This window comes from Callithrix jacchus, chromosome 1, assembly GCF_049354715.1.
Source record: "Callithrix jacchus isolate 240 chromosome 1, calJac240_pri, whole genome shotgun sequence".
Lineage (NCBI taxonomy): Eukaryota > Metazoa > Chordata > Mammalia > Primates > Cebidae > Callithrix > Callithrix jacchus.
This window is the reverse complement of record NC_133502.1, coordinates 140,831,082-140,848,307: the sequence shown is the minus strand read 5'-3', so window position 1 is coordinate 140,848,307 and position 17,226 is coordinate 140,831,082. Positions and strand designations below refer to the sequence as shown.

The window sequence follows — 17,226 nt, the reverse complement described above, 5'->3', positions numbered from 1 at the left end:
CTGCACTGTGTGAATTTTTAAATTTTTTGTAGAGATAAGGTCTTGAATTGTTGCCGAGGATGGTTTTGAACTCCTGGCTTCAAAGATTCTCCTACCCAGCTATTTGCCGGGATTACTGGTGTGAGCCACCATGCCCAGCTTTTTGTTTAACTTTTTAAAAATCAATCAACTCCTAGATGCATACCCGAGAGAATTCAAAATATAGGGTCACATAAAATCTTGTACAAAAGGATGCATAGCAATATAATTCATAATTATACAAAAGTAGAAACAACCCATACTTATTGAACAGGTCTAGGGGGAAAAAAATCCCTAAATGTTTATCAGTGGATGAATGTGTAAGCAAATATAGACTATACATAGAACGGAGTAATGTTCAGCCATACAAAGGAATTAAGATACATGCTACTACATGGATGAACCTTGAAAACAATGCAGAGAACCAAAAAGACCACATATATTGTATTTTAAGATTTTATTTATCTGAAATGTCCAAGTTAGGCAAATTTACAGGGACAGAAATTAGCTTAGTGGTTGCCTGGGGCTGGAACAGTTGGGGAAAAGTGGTGAGTCACTATGAATGGGTATGGGGACTGTTTTTGGAGTGATAAAAATGTTCTGGAATTAGAGGTGATGGGTGCACAAATTGTGAATATTCTAAAAATTATTCAACTGTCTACTTTAAAAGGGTTGATTTCTTGTTATGTGCATTATATATAAAAATACTGTGGAAAAGAAGAAAAAACAAAAAAAATACTAAGGAAATGAGTACTATCCACTTAACAAAATTAAGGAGAAAAATGCATATGATCATTTCAATAAAGAAAAGCATTCAATAAAATTCAATATTTGTTCATGATTAAAACAGTGTTTCTGAGTGACATGTGGGGCTTGAGCCCAAGAATGGCCTTTGATTCCACCAACACGGAGACTTTGTACGGCATCCCATTCTTAGTGCTTGAATGTCCCAACCTGAAGCTGAAGAAGCTGACCAGGCTGCACATGCCCTCTGCCATGGCTGTGTATGTTCTGGTGGTGGTGTCTCATCACCAGAGGAATAATTTATGATGTTATCGTTGAACTTCCAAATGTTGGCTCTGTGACTGATTGAACGTGGGCATCAGAGGCCAGTAGCTTTCTTGGCATACAGAGTAAATGGACAGTATATTATGGAAGGACTTGCATTTAGCTTCCTGTTTGCAATGGGAGGGTTAGGTTTTATAATCCTGGACCAACTGAATGCACCAAATATCCCCAAACCCAGTAGATTTCTTCTTCTATTCATTGGCTTTGTCTGTGTCCTGTTGAGTTTTTTCATGGCTAGAGTATTCATGAGAATGAAACTGCCAGGCTATCTGATAGATTAGAGTGCCTTTTGAGAAGAAATCAGTGGATTCGACTGGATTTGCTCCTGTCAATGAAGTTTTAAAGGCTATACCATTCTGCTAATACGAAATGTGGAAAAGAATGAAGAGCAGCAGTAAAGAAATATGTAGTAAAATACTGGAAGTGTATTGAAGCTTGGAGTAGAATTTCTTCTTGGTATCAAAGAGACAAGTTTATCACAGTATTTTTTTTTTCTACTGACCTGTTGACATATCAGTGATGTTGAGTGGAGTTTTCTTCTTAGTTTTTCATTTTTTAAATAATATATACTCCAATCTACAAATATAATAGTGAATAAAGTGATCAGTCTTTACAGCCCCTTTAACATTTTTTTTTGGAGATGACATTTCAGATTTTCAGAAATGAATGTAAAATCAGGAATCAAGATTTCATAACCTGATAATTCTAGATAGCCGACCAGCTTTACCTATGGTGCTTTGCCTTTAGAGAGTGTGGTATCATAGCATTATTCCAAATATGTATGTATTACTGTTTCCTGAACAGATCTATGAAAGGAGTAGAAATAATTATTTTTTCTAATTAAAAACAAAAATAACTGCTGGCAGCTAGGAATACAAGATCCATTTCTTGATCAGATAAGGAACATCTGTAAACTTATGACAGGTATTACAGTCAGTGGTGATATTTGAATGTTTTTCCTCTGGAACAAGATAAAAACACATGCGCTCACTGTTTCCATTTACTCTGTACTGGAGGTCCTAACCAGTGCAATAAAGAAAAAATAAGTAAAATCATAAGGATTGGAAAGGGAGAATAAATCGTTTTTTTTTTTTGTGATTGTGTAAAAGAATCTATAGACAAATTATTGGAGACTTTCACAAGTACAAGATACATGACACAAGTTTCATGAATGGATGTATTTCTGTAAACCGTCAACAAACAGAAAATGGAAAAAAATTGATAGTAGCTTTAGAATACACCAGATATGCCTAGGAATAAGTCTAATGACATGTAAGATTTGTAAGATTAGAAAAAAAAATAAAACAATATTGAGAGAAAATAAAATAATAGAGGGATATTTACTCTATAGGGGAATAATAGAGGAATAAACTTGTGACGTTTAGTTTTTAAAATAATAATAGAGGGATATTTAGAAGACAGAAGAAAATAAAGTCTAATGACATGTAAGATTAGAAAAAATATAAAACAATATTGAGAGAAAATAAATAAGACAATAGAGGAATAATAGAGGAATAAACTGTTGTGACGTTTAGTTTTTACAACTCAGCTTCGAATTAATCCATGATAGTCCATCTCATGTAAACTTTCCCCACTGATTTTTAAAAAAAGGAGGTTTGTTGATGTAATATGAGATAAAATTCTCCCCTTTTTAGAGGTACAGAGGATGAATTCTAACAAATGCGTATAGAATTATAACCATCATTAAAATAGAATTATGGTACTTCTTGCTGGGCTCATGCCTGTAATCTTAGCACTTTGGGAGGCCGAGGCAGGCAAATCATGAGGTCAAGTCTTTGAGGCCATCCTGGCCAACATGGTGAAACCCCCATCTGTACTAAAAATACAAAAAATTGGCTGGGCGTAGTGGCAGGTACTTGTTAATTCCAGCTACTCAGGAGGTTGAGGCAGGAGAATTGCTTGAACCCGGGAGCTGAGATTGTGCGGCTGCACTCTGGCACTAGTGACAGAATGAGAAAGTGTTTCAAAGAAAAAAATTATGGTACTTCTTTACTATCAATGAACAATTGCAAACAAGAATAAGAGAAACAGTACTTTTTACAGTAGTACAAAAAAAAAATTCTATTTCTGACTATATGCAAGATTTATATGTTGATATTATGCAACATGTTGGGAAAGAATAAAGACCCTCATAAAAGGGAACATATTCAGTGTTCATGAATTGGAAGACTCAGTATCTTTGAAATGTCATTTCTCTCCAAATTGATAGCGTTAGCACAATCCAATCAAAATCTTAGCAGATTTTTGACCACTTGATTCCCTTTTTTTTGAAATGGAGTCTCACTCTGTCACCCAGGCTGGAGTGCGGTGTTGTGATCTCAGCTCACTGCAGCCTCCACCTCCTGAGTTCAAGTGATCCTTCTGCCTCATGCCTCAGCCTCCTGAGTAGCTAGGATTACAGGTGTGTGCCACCATGCCCAGCTAAATTTTTTTTTTGTATTTTTAGTAGAGACGGGGTTTCACCATGTTGGCCAGGCTAGTCTTGAACTCCTGACCTCAAGTGATCTCTCCACCTCAGCCTCCAAAAGTGCTGGGATTACGTGTGTGAGCTGTTGCGCCTGGCCTTGACAACTTGACTCTGAAATTTTTATGTGATAATAAAGGTACTAAAGTAGCCTAAACAATTTTGCAAAGAACAAAAAAGTTATAAGACCCAAATTCCCTGATGTTAAGAACTACTCTAATGCTACAGTAAACACGATAATGTGGAACTGGCAAAAGCATAGACACATAATAGCATAGTAGTTTAGAAATAAACATATATACATATGGCTTATTGTTTTTTGGCAAAGATTATGAGGCAATTCAATGCCATACATTATACTGTATACAAAAAATATCCTCTAGGTTTACACTTAAACGTGAAACCTAAAAGTACAACTTAGAAAGAAGCTAGTGGCAAATCTTAGTGACTTTAGGATAGGCAAAGATTTCTTATATAGGGTCCAGTAAGCCTGAGTCATAAAAGAGAAACTTGACCAAGTACATTTTATAAAAAATTTTTAAATTCTCTTTTGAAGAGAGAAATGAAATGATAGGATGAGCCATAGGCTTGGAGAAAACATTTATAAAATCCATGTTTGATTGAGGACTTATATACAAAGTACATAAAGAACTCTCACGATTCAGTAATAAGAAAACCCCCTAAAACAAATGAGCGATTAAAAATGGGGGAAAAAATGGAAGAAGTTCTGGAAATGGATAGTAATGATGATTGGTACAACATTGTAAATATATTCAATGCCACTAAATTGTACACCTGGAGAGAGTTAGAAACTGTAAATTTTGTGTAATATCTATTTCAACATGGAGACTGTTGCAGGATAATTTCCTGTGAATCTATAATTATTTTAACATAAAGTTAATAAAAAGAGCAAAAGATTTGCATTTACAAGGGAAAATGTAAATGGATAGGAAACAAATCCACAAGAATGTGCTCATCATCATTAGTCATTGGGGAAATACAAAGTAAAGCCACACTGAGTTACCTCCATTCACCTATTAAAATGGCTTTAAAGGAAACTAAAAATTCCAAGTACTGGTGAGGATTGTGGAATAACAGGTAGTCATATACATGCCTGGTGGGAAAGCATACCGTTATCATACAATCCGACAATCCCATTCTTAGGGTTTTGTAAAAGTGGAATGAAAACATATCTGAACAAAACTCTATATATGATATTTTCTTGCTGCTGCTTTTTTTTTTTTTTGAGATGGAGTCTCGCTCTGTCGCCAGACTGGAGTGCAGTGGCATGATCTCAGCTCACTGCAACCTCTGCCTCCTGGGTTCAAGTGATTCTGCTGCCTCGGCCTTCCTAATAGCTGGGACTACAGGGGCGTGCCACTATACCCAGTTAATTTTTGTATTTTTAGTAGAGACAGGGTTTCACCATGTTGGCCAGGCTGGTCTCTTATCTCTTGACTTCATGATCTGCCCGCCTCGGCCTCCCAAAGTGCTGGGATTACAGGCGTGAGCCACTGCACCTGGCCTTTGCTGCTGCTGCTTTTATTTTATTTTTTTTTAATTTTTAAAAAGAGAAGTGGATCCCAGTTTGTTTCCCAGGCTGGAGTATAGTTGGTATTCACAGGCATAATTCTGGTGCATTACAACCTCGAACTCCTCAGCTCAAGTGATCTTCCTGCATCATGCTCCTGTGTAGCTAGGACTACAGGCTTGCACTACCGTGCATAGCTTCCACACAGTGTGGAAGAACTGTGTGTGGAAGCTGAGCACACTTCCATGGCTTTGAAGCCGAATGTTGTCCAAGTGTTGAAGCAGAATGTTGAATTATTTACTTTTTTTCTTATTTTTCTCATTCATCATCTCTTTTCTTTCATCTCCTCCCAGTTATTTAACATAGCAGATTTCTTGCTGAAAAGTATTTAGATAAGCAAAGTGAATTTGTTGTAGAATACAGTTAAAGGATGTCAGCTGATGGTGCTGCCTGTTTCTCCAGAGGCCTCACAGAATGGTACTGGCTTGTTGATAAGAGAGTTACAGGCTCAGAAACCCAACTGTTGACAGTATAATCACCACAAATCTATTCCCAATATGAGGAACACTCAAATTAACCAAATTAGAAAGACTGTGTATACTCAGAATGCTAATTTATAAATTTTCTAAAAACTGGTACCTGTTGAACAGATTAGAATACTTTCTTTGATGAGTAAGAAGGGAGCTTGCTAAACATGGGAATGAGAATGAGAATAATTAAGGTAATTTGAATGTCCAAGAGCAATCAGGAGTAAGATTCGTAACTTGATTTGCAGTGACCTGTAACAGTATGGATTTCAGTTATGTTTCACTATCCTTGGGCAGTAATGGGGCATATACATCACTTGGGCGGTGACCAGCTTCTCTTGTGATACATACTCTCATTGTTTTGATATGCTTAAACCCTTAATTTCACATTGGTCCACAGAACTGGCATCAAATTCTCACAACATAGCTCAGGATCTGCCAAACAAAAGTTCTTATGGACTCAAAGGTATGAATATTTAATTTTTTAATTTTTAAAATTAAGAATCTTACAAATTGTTTGTAGTATCTTTCATTTTTACATCAAGGCTAGCTAATAAAAATTTATCAGATAAATATTTTTAAACTCTACCCAATTGTTTGGTAATCAGGTTTTCAGTTTGCTAATGGAAATGTTTTATTAATTGACATTGAAGGTGCCACAGAGTTTTCTTTTTCTTCTTTTTTTTAAATTCTTTTTTTTGAGACAGAGTTTCGCTGTTGCTACCCAGGCTGGAGTGCAATGACGCGATCTCGGCTCACCACAACCTCCGCCTCCTGGGTTCAAGCAATTCTCCTGCCTCAGCCTCCTGAGTAGCTGTGATTACAGGCACGCGCCACCATGCCCAGCTAATTTTTTTGTATTTTTAGTAGAGACGGGGTTTCACCATGTTGACCAGGATGGTCTCGATCTCTTGACCTCGTGATCCACCCACCTAGGCCTCCGAAAGTGCTGGGATTACAGGCTTGAGCCACCACGCCCGGCCTAACAGAGTTTTCATCATTGTTTTCCTTGTTCCTCAGTGGCCTTCTTTAACATGTATTCAATAGAGGACTAACACCAAGTTAAATTGAACATAAAGCATTAATCTCAAATATATTGTTTTAATCTGAAAATAAGGATTGTTGAAGTTTTTCCCTTATGTTTTGGGGTGTAGGTCTAATGTGGACCAAAGTAAAATTTTAATATTCTAAAATATGAGTAGGACCTGAGCCTCTGCCTTCTGTATTTAGTATCTGGAATTTTTTATAGTCTGCGTAGGTATGGCTAGTTCCTATAACGACGTGCCACTTGCTTCTGACATGGGAGTTTCCCCTGTAATTTCTTGACATACCACTCTATTGTGTTGCATTTCTGGTTATAACTATTTCTGTTGCCCTGTTTTTCCTGCAGGCCACATAGTGTCTTGTACCTGGTTTTAAATGTACTCAGATTTTCATCCTATTACAGAAGTCCAAAGTTGTGTTTAATTATTTTCAAAATACTGCTCTGAAAGTGGTTGGCCAGTCTTCGTTGTTGTTGTTGTTGTTATTATTATTATTATTACTGTTTTTTGTTGAGATGGAGTCTTGCTCTGTCACCCAGGCCGGAGTACAGTGGCATAATCTTGGCTCTGCAACCTCCACCTCCCTGGTTCAAGTGATTCTTCTGCCTCAGCCTCCCAAGTAGATTGGACTACAGGTGTATGCCACCACACTGGGCTAATTTTTGTATTTTTAGTAGAAACAGGGTTTCACCATACTGACCAGGCTGGCTGTGATCTCCTGACCTTGTGATCCGCCTGCCTTGGTCTCCCACAGTGCTGAGATTACAGGCATGAGCCACCACTCCCAGCCTTTTTTTTTTTAAGATATGTCCTGAATTGCTATGGTAGACCATTCTTATTACACATCATTCTTTTTTTTTGCCCCCTGACGTGGATTCTTGCTCTGTCGCCAGGCTGGAGTGCAGTGGCACAGTCTTGGCTCACTGCAACTTCCACCTCCCACGTTCAAGTGACCCTTCCGCCTCAGCCTCCCAAGTAGCTGGGACTACAGGCGCGTGCCACCACGCCTGGCTAATTTTTGTATCTTTAGTAGAGATGGCGTTTCACCATTTTGGCCAGGATGGTCTCGATCTCTTGACCTTGTGATCCGCCACGCCTGGCCTCTTATTACATATCATTCTTACTACATTCCGTTTTAATTTACTAACATTAACTGTACATATAGTGGCTGAGCTGCTCAAATTTATTTGTATTTTATTGCAATTTTAAAAATGAGAAAAAAGAATGTGTATTTTAAGCTTTAGAATACTTTTAATATTTTTAATGTAGGTTTTTAAAATATTTCATTATTGTTTTTCTCCTGGAAATTTTCCTTTATATCCTTGTGTGTTCAGATCTTTTCCAACCTCCAGGGCTTTTGGTATGCTTCATCTTCACCATCAAACTTTGTCTTACCATTCTGTCTTTCATTAACTTCATCCTCCAAATTTCCAGTGTATTAGTGGTTTCTCACACAGAAGTAAATGTTTTCAGTTTTGAAGTATCTATTTTACACCCAAATATTACCACAATTTGCATTACATTTCACAGACAGCCATCCCAATCTGAAATCAGGTATATCCTATTAAAAACATTCCATAGATAAGGACTTGCTTTCTTAGGAAACAATCATCATTTTACTTATGAGGAGGTCAGTTATTAGGCTATTTACATGATTCTAAACAAGATAGACATGGTTACCTGCTTTCTTTTTTCCTCACAAGCATGCCCCTCCTCCCTTTCCTTCTTCATACACAACTTTTGGAGAGAAATGGAATTTTGTGTGTCAGGTGATTAACTCCTTTCTTCCTATAAAGGACCTGAAAGCATCCATAATCCCCTTTCTGGGGTTAGTTGTAATTAATTTCTTAGTGTATTTCCTTTAAAACTATTATCTATGGGTATATTTTTTATGCATGTTATAAACAGTGGCCCTCGACTTATATAAGATCTGTAGTAAGCATTTTTTGAGTAGCATCACTTTTCTTTAAAGTACTTAGATGTGTTAAGATTGAGTATTTGTAAGAACTCTTTGAGTGCGTCCTGTGTACTGATTCTAGAACTTAAAGCAGCAGACTTGATATGAGCAGGAGTAATGTTAAGCTTTGCCGGAGACCTATTAGGAAACCATGTAGTAGAGCTAATATTTTGTAAAAAGGATACTTCTCTAAATTCGATACTCAGTAATCCACCTGAAATAGGGTTTAAAGCAGATTTGCCTTAAAATGAAATTTGTTGTTTTAAAGACTATATCATAAGAAATCAAACCATGGTTAAATGTCTATATTTGTGCTATGTCCATACTTTCTTATTCATGGCAGAATTGGTTGGATGTGACCCACATTGAAGCAAAATCCATCTGAAACACTGATTTGGGGTTATGTAGATAGTGACTACTAGTCAAGTAGCATTTGTGAGAATTACTTCAAAGAGAAGGGGAGAAAAGAAATAATAATGATTTTTTTACTGAGAATTAATTAAGAACATCATGTTTCTTGGGTTGTAAACTAAATTGCTAATGAGACGTAAATCTTTTTTCCTGCATAGTACACAAGAAGGAATCATTTGGACTCAGACTGTATTAGACTTGCGGTATAAACGTTGATTGCTATTGTTTACCCACAGGGGCTTGGAAGAATTCTGTGGAAGAGTGGACAACAGAAGACTGGACTGAAGATGTAAGCTTTCTTTTTTTTGAGATGGAGTTTTGCTCTTGTTGCCTAGGCTGGAGTGCAGTGGCGTGATCTTGACTCACTGCAACCTCCACCTTTGGGTTCAAGCAATTCTCTTGCCTTAGCCTCACAAGTAGCTGGGATTACAGGCATGTACCATCGTGCCTGGCTAATTTTTTTTTTTTTTTTTGAGAAGTAGTTTCGCTCTTGTCACTCCAGCTGGAGTGCAATGACGCTATCTCAGCTCGATGCAACCTCTACCTCCTGGGTTCAAGCGATTCTCCTGCCTCAGCCTCCTGAGTAGCTGGGATTACAGGTACCCGCCACCATGACCAGCTAATTTTTGTATTTTTAATAGATAGGATTTCACCACATTGACCAGGCTGGTCTAGAACTCTTGACCTCAGATAATCTGCCCTCCTTGGGCTCCCAAAGTGCTGGGATTATAAGCGTGAGCCACTGCACCCGGCCTTGTATTTTTTTTTTTTAAGCAGAGACACTTTTCACCATGATGGTCAGGCTGATCTCAAACTCCTGACCTCAAGTGATCCACCCGTCTTAATCTCCCAAAGTGCTGTGATTACAGGCATAAGATACCATGCCCGGCCAAGACCTGTCTTTCTTTCCCTGTTTGGTGGGGGCTTTGGGGCTTAGAAGAAAGCCTGAAACATCTTATCTCATCTTGGCTTCTTTTCTGGCATGTAACATAGTCAGATTTTTAGAGAATTGGCTTTTTTAGCAGATGCTTCTCAGAAGGAACTTGTGTTTTCAGATTTTTAAGAATATTTGTTTTTATGCTTAAAAATGACCAAGTATCAAGATGATGTGGGAAATTGGGGAAAAAAAGAAAAAGGTTGAGGTGTTAGGCTGGGTGCAGTGGCTCACAACTATAATCCCAGCAGTCTGAGAAGCTAAGGTAGGAGGATCATTTGAAGCCAGGAATATGAGACCTGCCTGGGTAACAAAGTGAGACAGACCCCTCTCTCTACAAAAAATAAATTAAAAAAAAATTACCTCGGTTGTGGGGATGTGCATCTAGTCTCAGCTACTCAGGAGGCTGAGGCAGGAGGATCTCTTGAGACCAGGAGCTCGAGGCTGCATTATCGCTCCACTGCCCTCCAGCCTTGGTGACAGAGAAATAACCCATCTAAAAGCAAACAAACAAAATTACCAGATGTTAAGTAGGGTTGATTTTTTTATTTCAAAGCTTATCTCTGTTTTGTTTGACCTGATAGCCAACTGACACTGTTGCCCAGATTTGTGAACTATTATTCTTTAGAATATTTTGATTAATAGAGAGTGTATATTTTAGGTCATAGTTGAAATTAACCTGAATAAGTTGCTCTGGTTCCATGCCCAACCTTTTCCTCTTTTGAGTAGAACTGTTTTTAAAAAAAATATTTCTTTATTCCACAGACATTTTTGAGCATACTACACTAGCTTCTGGGTACTGTCAGTCTGTTAGTTCTGCTTTCAGCATAATAATTTTTTTTTTTGAAAAAAATACGTTAAATAATAAAGAGAAAAAAGGAATAAATGACCCAATACCATATTTTATACCTCTTTTCTGTTTGACTGTCAAGTTCTAGAGCTCTTGAGTTTGGTATCTGCCTGACATAGAATTTGAGCAGACATTGAGAGGGAAAGAATAAAAATGGGTTACAAATACAGATCTTCAGAACTATGTACAATGACCCAGACTTTGAAATTTCTATCTTTCTCTCTGTCTCCTTTTGTGTTTCCATTTGTGCTAACAGGACCTGCTTGGAATGGGAAATAAGAAATATGATTTCTACTTAACTTGTTTAATGACCTTAGCGTTGTTCCTTGGGTCTTACTAGTCCTTCACATACAGTATTATTTGGGGTTTAAGTGGTGTTTGAATGACCCACTACCATAGATAGATTCATTTTACCTTGTAAAAAATAAATACTTAAATTTTTTTTTTTTTAAAGAGACAGAGTCTTGCTCTGTTGCCCAGGCTGGAGTGCAGTGGTGCGATCATAGCTCACTGCAGCCTCAGCTCCCCAGGCTCAAGCAGTTCTCTCGTCTTGGCCTCCCAAAGTGCCAGGATTACAGGTGTAAGCCAGCATGCCTGGCTAAAATTAAGCAGTTTTTGGACTTAACTCACAAGTTTTTTAAAACTTTGCACTTATGCTTCCTTTCTTCTTTTAGCAGGATTAAATCTATCTTGTTAGGAGTGAGCTGACTAGCAAAGATTGAGAGTAGATATGCTCATTTAGTTGGGATTTAGGGGATATTTTCACTGCTGCTACATACTAATTGAAAGTCCTTAGTGTTATGATGCCACCTGGCTCTCTAGCTATCTCTGACTGTGCATCATACAGGTATTATGATTGATACCTTTAGTATCAGGGGCTGGACTTGATAAGTGGTTACTAAAATCAGTGGAATGTTGGCCAATAGTGTTAAAGGGAAGTCGAAGTGAACAGTCTGGACACCTTACCTTATTTTGAACAGCGCCATCCCACTTATAAATGTTTTGTATTATTAGAATTTTTGCTAAGGTTTTGTTGCAAGGTGGGGCGGGAGAAGGTTGCAAGGCTAAAAGCCTTATATCTGGTTGCCTCTCAGGATCAGCAGGCATGTTAGAAAATCAGCAAAGGATCAGAAGGCATAATTCTATGTAAATTCTAGCTGTCAACCTTTAACAAGGCATCTTTCCTTATGCCTTAATCACAGCCTCCTATTTTTCCTCTGTATAATGAATCATGATAGCTCTACTGTCTAAATTATTGGAGTTTTTTGTGGGTCAGATAAAGTCTTTTGATGAACACCTGGTATCAGGCAGTATACATGTACTAAAGAGAGACATTAATATTTTGTGGTATCAAAGTATGTAATTCTTGAAAAGAGTTAACAGAGGGAATTTGGGCATTTTTTTTCTTTGGAATCATCAGTTGTTTTTTGAGATGGAGTTTCTCACTGTTGCCTAGGCTGTAGTGCAGTGGCAGGATCTTGGCTCACTGCAGTCTCCACCTCCTGGGTTCAAGCAATTCTGCCTCAGCCTCCCAAGTAGCTGGGACTAAAGGTGTGAGACACCACATCTAGCTAATTTTTTTGTGTTTTCATTAGAGACGGCGTTTCACAGTGTTGGCTAGGATGGTCTCAATCTCCTGACCTCGTGATTCACCCACCTCAGCCTCTCAAAGTGCTGGGATTACAGGTGTGAGCCACCGCACCTGGCCAGAATCATCAAAAATTTAAAATTTTTTGAGGTGATGCAAAATAATGCTGATTGGTAGGGGAATACTCTAAAATGTGAATTGTGGATTCCTTCTAGATTTTAGAACAATAACTAGTCACCTCCTTCCTCCTTTTTTCAAAAAATTTAATTATTTTTTATTTTATTTTTTGAGTTGGAGTCTTGCCCGGTTATGCATGCTGGAGTGCAGTGGCGTGATCTTGGCTCACTGCAACCTCCACCTCTGGGTTCAAGTGATTCTCCCTCCTCAGCCCCCCAAGTAGCTGGGGTTACAGATGCCCACCACCACGGCTGGCCAATTTTTGTATTTTCAGTAGAGACGGGGTTTTACTATGTTGGCCAGGCTGGTCTGGAATTCCTGATCCCAAGTGATCCGCCTGACTTGGTTTCCCAAAGGGTTGGGATTACAGGTATGAGTCACTGTGCCCAGCTTTTTTTATTTTGGAGACTAGGTCTTGCACTGTTGCTCAGCTCACTGTGACCTCAAACTCCCGTATTCAAGGGATCCTCTCGCCTTAGCCTCCAAGTAGTTGAGATTACAGGTGCACGCCTTCGTGCCTGGCCCTTTCTTTTGAAAAAGAAAAATAGAAAGAAGGAAACCATTTAATGTTTTATATTTTACCGTATTTAGACATATCAGTGATTATAGTACATCTCGTTTACCTCAGATTTTTTTTTCTTTTTTTCTTAAATTGATTTAATTTGTAAGTTTCTTTGAGGCAAAAATGGGTTCACTTGAGACTATGAAAATATACTACCTTGGGGCAGGCACAGTGGCTCATGCCTATAATCCTAGCACTTTGGGAGGCTGAGGCAGGAGGGTCAGTTGAGCCCAGGTGATCAGGAGCAGCCTGGACAACACGGGGAGGCCCTGTCTCTAGAAAAAATTTTCAAAATAGCTGGGTGTGATGGTGAGTACCTGTAGTCCGAGCTACTCAGGAGGTGGAGGTGAGAGGATTGCTTGAGCCTTAGAGGTTGAGTTTGTAGCTGCAGTGGGCTTCATTGATCATGTCACTGCACTCTTGCTTGGTTGACAGAGTGAGGTCTGTCTCCCAAAAAAGAAAGAAGAAAAAAAAATACCCTTCCCACACATACCCTATTTTGGAATAGGATGCAACATAGGCCCTTCTTGTTGATTTGTGAAATCACTAATCAATTTAGCACTTTCATGTTGTTGAAGAAAATGAACACCTGCTGTCTGCTCTATCTCCTGCATACACATACTGTGTCAGGCAGGAAGTCTGGGGTTTTGATTTATTTTGGAAATGGAGCCTTGCTCTGTTGGCCAGTCTAGGGTGCAGTGGCACAATCTTGGCTCACTGCAACCTCCGCCTCACGGGTTCAAGTGATTCTCTTGCCTCAGCCTCCCAAAGTGCTGGAACTACAGGCATGAGCCACCGCTCCCGGCCCGGAAGTCTGGTGTTGTACACTGTTTCTGAGACATTTAGAGTTGGTAAAAATTACAGGAACCTTTCGAGTAGCATTTTTATGTTTTCCATGTTATCTCATTAGATCAATATTTCCTAGCCTTTCAAAGCCCAGTCCCCACATTGAAAACATAAAAAGGACATGTATCTTTCATTAATGTCAATTGAGTTTTCAAAAAATGTATCCTGAATGTCCTAAAAGTTCATTACAACAGGGTACATATATCTCAAAATAATTATGTTGAGTGAAAGAAGCCAAGAATAAAGGCTTGGTTACTTTCATTATTTTATTTAAAATTCTAGAAAATGCAGCTTAATCTGTAGTGTCAGAAAGCATGTCACTGGTTGCCTGAGGATGCAGACAAGTGGTGGGAGTGAGTGATTACACAGGGACAGGTGAAAATTGTGGGCAAGTAAAGAATATGTTTGTTGTCCTAATTGTGGTGATGGTTTCATGGGAGCCTACATATGCCAGACTTATTCAGTCATTCAGTTTGAATATTTGCCATTTATTAGATTTGTTAGAATGCATTAAAATTAATTTTTAAAAAAATAATAGAATCCATGGTTTAATAAAAACAAAGTGTAAATTACTGGTTAATTAAATACGAAAGATATCTCTTTGCGGGGAGAAAACATCGATTATTTCACTTCTTCAAACTCTTTTTTTTTTTTTGGAGGCAGGGTCTCACTTTGTCCCCCAGGCTGCCATGGTGTGATCCTGGCTCACTGCATCCTCAACCCCTGGGCTGAGGTGATTTTCCTGCCTCAGCCTCAAAAGTAGCTGAGACAGGTGCATGCTACCATGACCAGCCAATTTAAAAAAATTTTTTCTAGAGACGAAGTCTTACTCCTGGCCTTAAGCACTCTTCCTGCCTCGGCTGCCCAGAGTGTTGGGCTTTCAGGTGTGAGTCACCATGCCTGGCCACCTTCTCAACTTCTTTTTGGCATTTATAGTAGCAATGTTGATGGGATAATTGCTATTCTCATTTTGTGTAATGGCAAATAGAGAAGTGAGTCTGGGGCTTGAGCCCTGGTTTGACTGTTTCACTATGTTGTTTACCATTAGTCTCATCATTTTCCTGATTTGAAATCATTCCTGTAGGCTTTTCCACCTAAAATTATATTCACTTGCAGCCAGGCGCCATGGCTTAAATTTGTAATCCCAACAATTTGGGAGGTTGAGGTAGGTGCATCACTTGAGTCCAGGAATTGGAGATTATCCTGGGCAACATGCAAAGCCCTGTCTCTACTGAAAATGGAAGAATTAGCCCAGGGTGGTGGTGCATGCTGGTGTGTGCCTGGAGTCCCAACTACTCAGGAGGCTGAAGTGGGAGGATCGCTTGAGCCCAGTAGGCAGAGATGTCAGCGAGCTGAGATCGCATCACTGCACTCCTTCCTGGATGACATGACCAGACTGTGTCTCAAAAAAAAAAAAAAATTACATTCACTTGAAAATTACTTGTTATGGTCACTTGTAAATTTCATTTTCTTTAGAATAGCTGTTAGGAGAAGAGAGTACTACTGAGGACTACAAATGATCAGGAAGTCAGTTTCTTGGGTTTAATAGCATATAGAATAAGACTAAATTTTTCAACTTTCCATACAGCTTTCTGAAACAAAGGTCTTCACTGCCTCATCTGCTCCAGCAGAGAATCACAACTCCTCTGGACAAAGGTAAATACTTTTTGCCATATTTGTTATTCAAAGCATTACTGAAATCTTTTGCCTCAGGAAAATTATTTTCATTTTTGGGTCTCTATTTTTTCCCTTTTTATCCAAGGCTAACCTTTATTTTACTGCTACTTGGTAATCTGACAGAGCTTAAACCATTTCCTAATAGATGTATCTACTGATGAATTAAAACAATAGTTACTTTTGTGATTTGTTAGCAGTTGTTGCAGAGATCATATTAAACTTATTTAATGGTTGTTCTTTTTACTTTTGTAGACCTTTTTTTTTTTTTGGATAGAATTAACTTAATACGTTGTATCCTTTGGTTTCTTCATGTACCATTTATTTAGATCTTCTGAAACTAATACAAATTTCTTATTTGAATTCTACTAGTTTTATTCTACTAGATTATGGAAAAGGAAGGAACTTGTGGGATAACAACAACATTCTTAGAATGTGCAGTGAACCGAATGACTTAAGAGCATTTATTTTAGTTTTCACACTGACTCTAAACACCTTTGAAGATGGTTTCAGGCTGGGCGTGATGCCTCACGCCTGTAATTCCAGCACTTTGGGAGGCTGAGGCGAGTAGATCATGAGGTCAAGAGATGGAGACCATCCTGGCCAACATGGTGAAACCCTGTTTTTACTAAAAATACAAAAATTAGCTGGGCGTGGTGGTGTGCGCCTGTAGTCCCAGCTGCTCGGGAGGCTGAGGCAGGAGAATTGCTTGAACCTGGGAGGTGGAGGTTGCAGTGAGCCGAGATCATGCCACTACACTCCAGCCTGGTGCCTGGCAACAGGGTGAGACTCTGTGTCAAGAAAAAAAAAAGAAAATGGTTTCAAAGTGTAGTGATCTGGAAAGATAAAAGCCTGAATACATATGATAATTTAGAAATGAAGGCAATTTTGAACCTGATATGATCAATCTCGTGCTTAATGAGATGGTGATGAGATTTCATTATAGGGAAATAAAAATGATTCATGGTTATGTCTTGAAGATTGTTTTGAGATTGTATAGAATTTCCTGTTAAATGCACATACTTTCTATATTTAGGATTCAGTGAATGTAATGGGATCATTGTCATGAAATTCAACTTGGCTATTGGAATAGTCTATAAGGGAGAGGAACTCAGGGCCAGGAACTTTGCCCTATATCAGGAATGAGTCTTGAATTGTCCCAGAATCTGCCTGTCGCATTGGCATGGTGAGAATATCAGTTAGGAGAACTGATAGAAACTGGTCTTTGAAAGGATTTAATGGCATTCATTACCAGGTTAGGTAATGTGGAGTATGTGTCAGGTCCTACTACACTAGGTAAGTTTAGAGAAGAGTTGGTATAGGAAGTTTGTAGCTCATTCTTGTTAGGTAGTCCAAACTGGAATATATGTCTTTCTTTTTAAGAGTTCTGGTTAACGGTATATTTGTTATTACACTGTGCATTTATTCCTGAATATTTTAAAGATAAAATTATATGGGGGTGTGTGTGTATGTATACACACTTAAATATATCATGGGATGGAATGTAAAAATTTAAGATAAATGTGAAACTTGGCTGGGCAGGGTGGCTCATGCC

The 17,226-nt window shown here is 38.4% G+C and overlaps 1 protein-coding gene and 1 pseudogene across 40 annotated transcripts in view; both read left to right on the top strand.

Moving 5' to 3' along the window:
• Positions 1-17,226, top strand: part of UBAP2 (ubiquitin associated protein 2) — a 160,179-nt gene that overhangs the window by 87,650 nt on the left and 55,303 nt on the right. For 21 of the 40 annotated variants that reach the window (XR_013534872.1, XR_013534907.1, XM_035307964.3 and 18 more), the window contains 3 exons: positions 6,030-6,095; positions 9,277-9,329; positions 15,586-15,653. Coding sequence is in view for 34 of the 40 variants with exons in the window: in XM_035307964.3 (XP_035163855.2) it covers positions 6,030-6,095; positions 9,277-9,329; positions 15,586-15,653 (187 nt within the window). In the remaining 6 variants the exon portion in view is untranslated. The remainder of the gene's footprint in view (positions 1-6,029; positions 6,096-9,276; positions 9,330-15,585; positions 15,654-17,226) is intronic. The other 19 variants (XR_013534911.1, XR_013534905.1, XR_013534880.1 and 16 more) reach the window with 2 other exon arrangements.
• LOC144582364 (oligosaccharyltransferase complex subunit OSTC pseudogene) lies at positions 708-1,500 on the top strand (annotated as a pseudogene).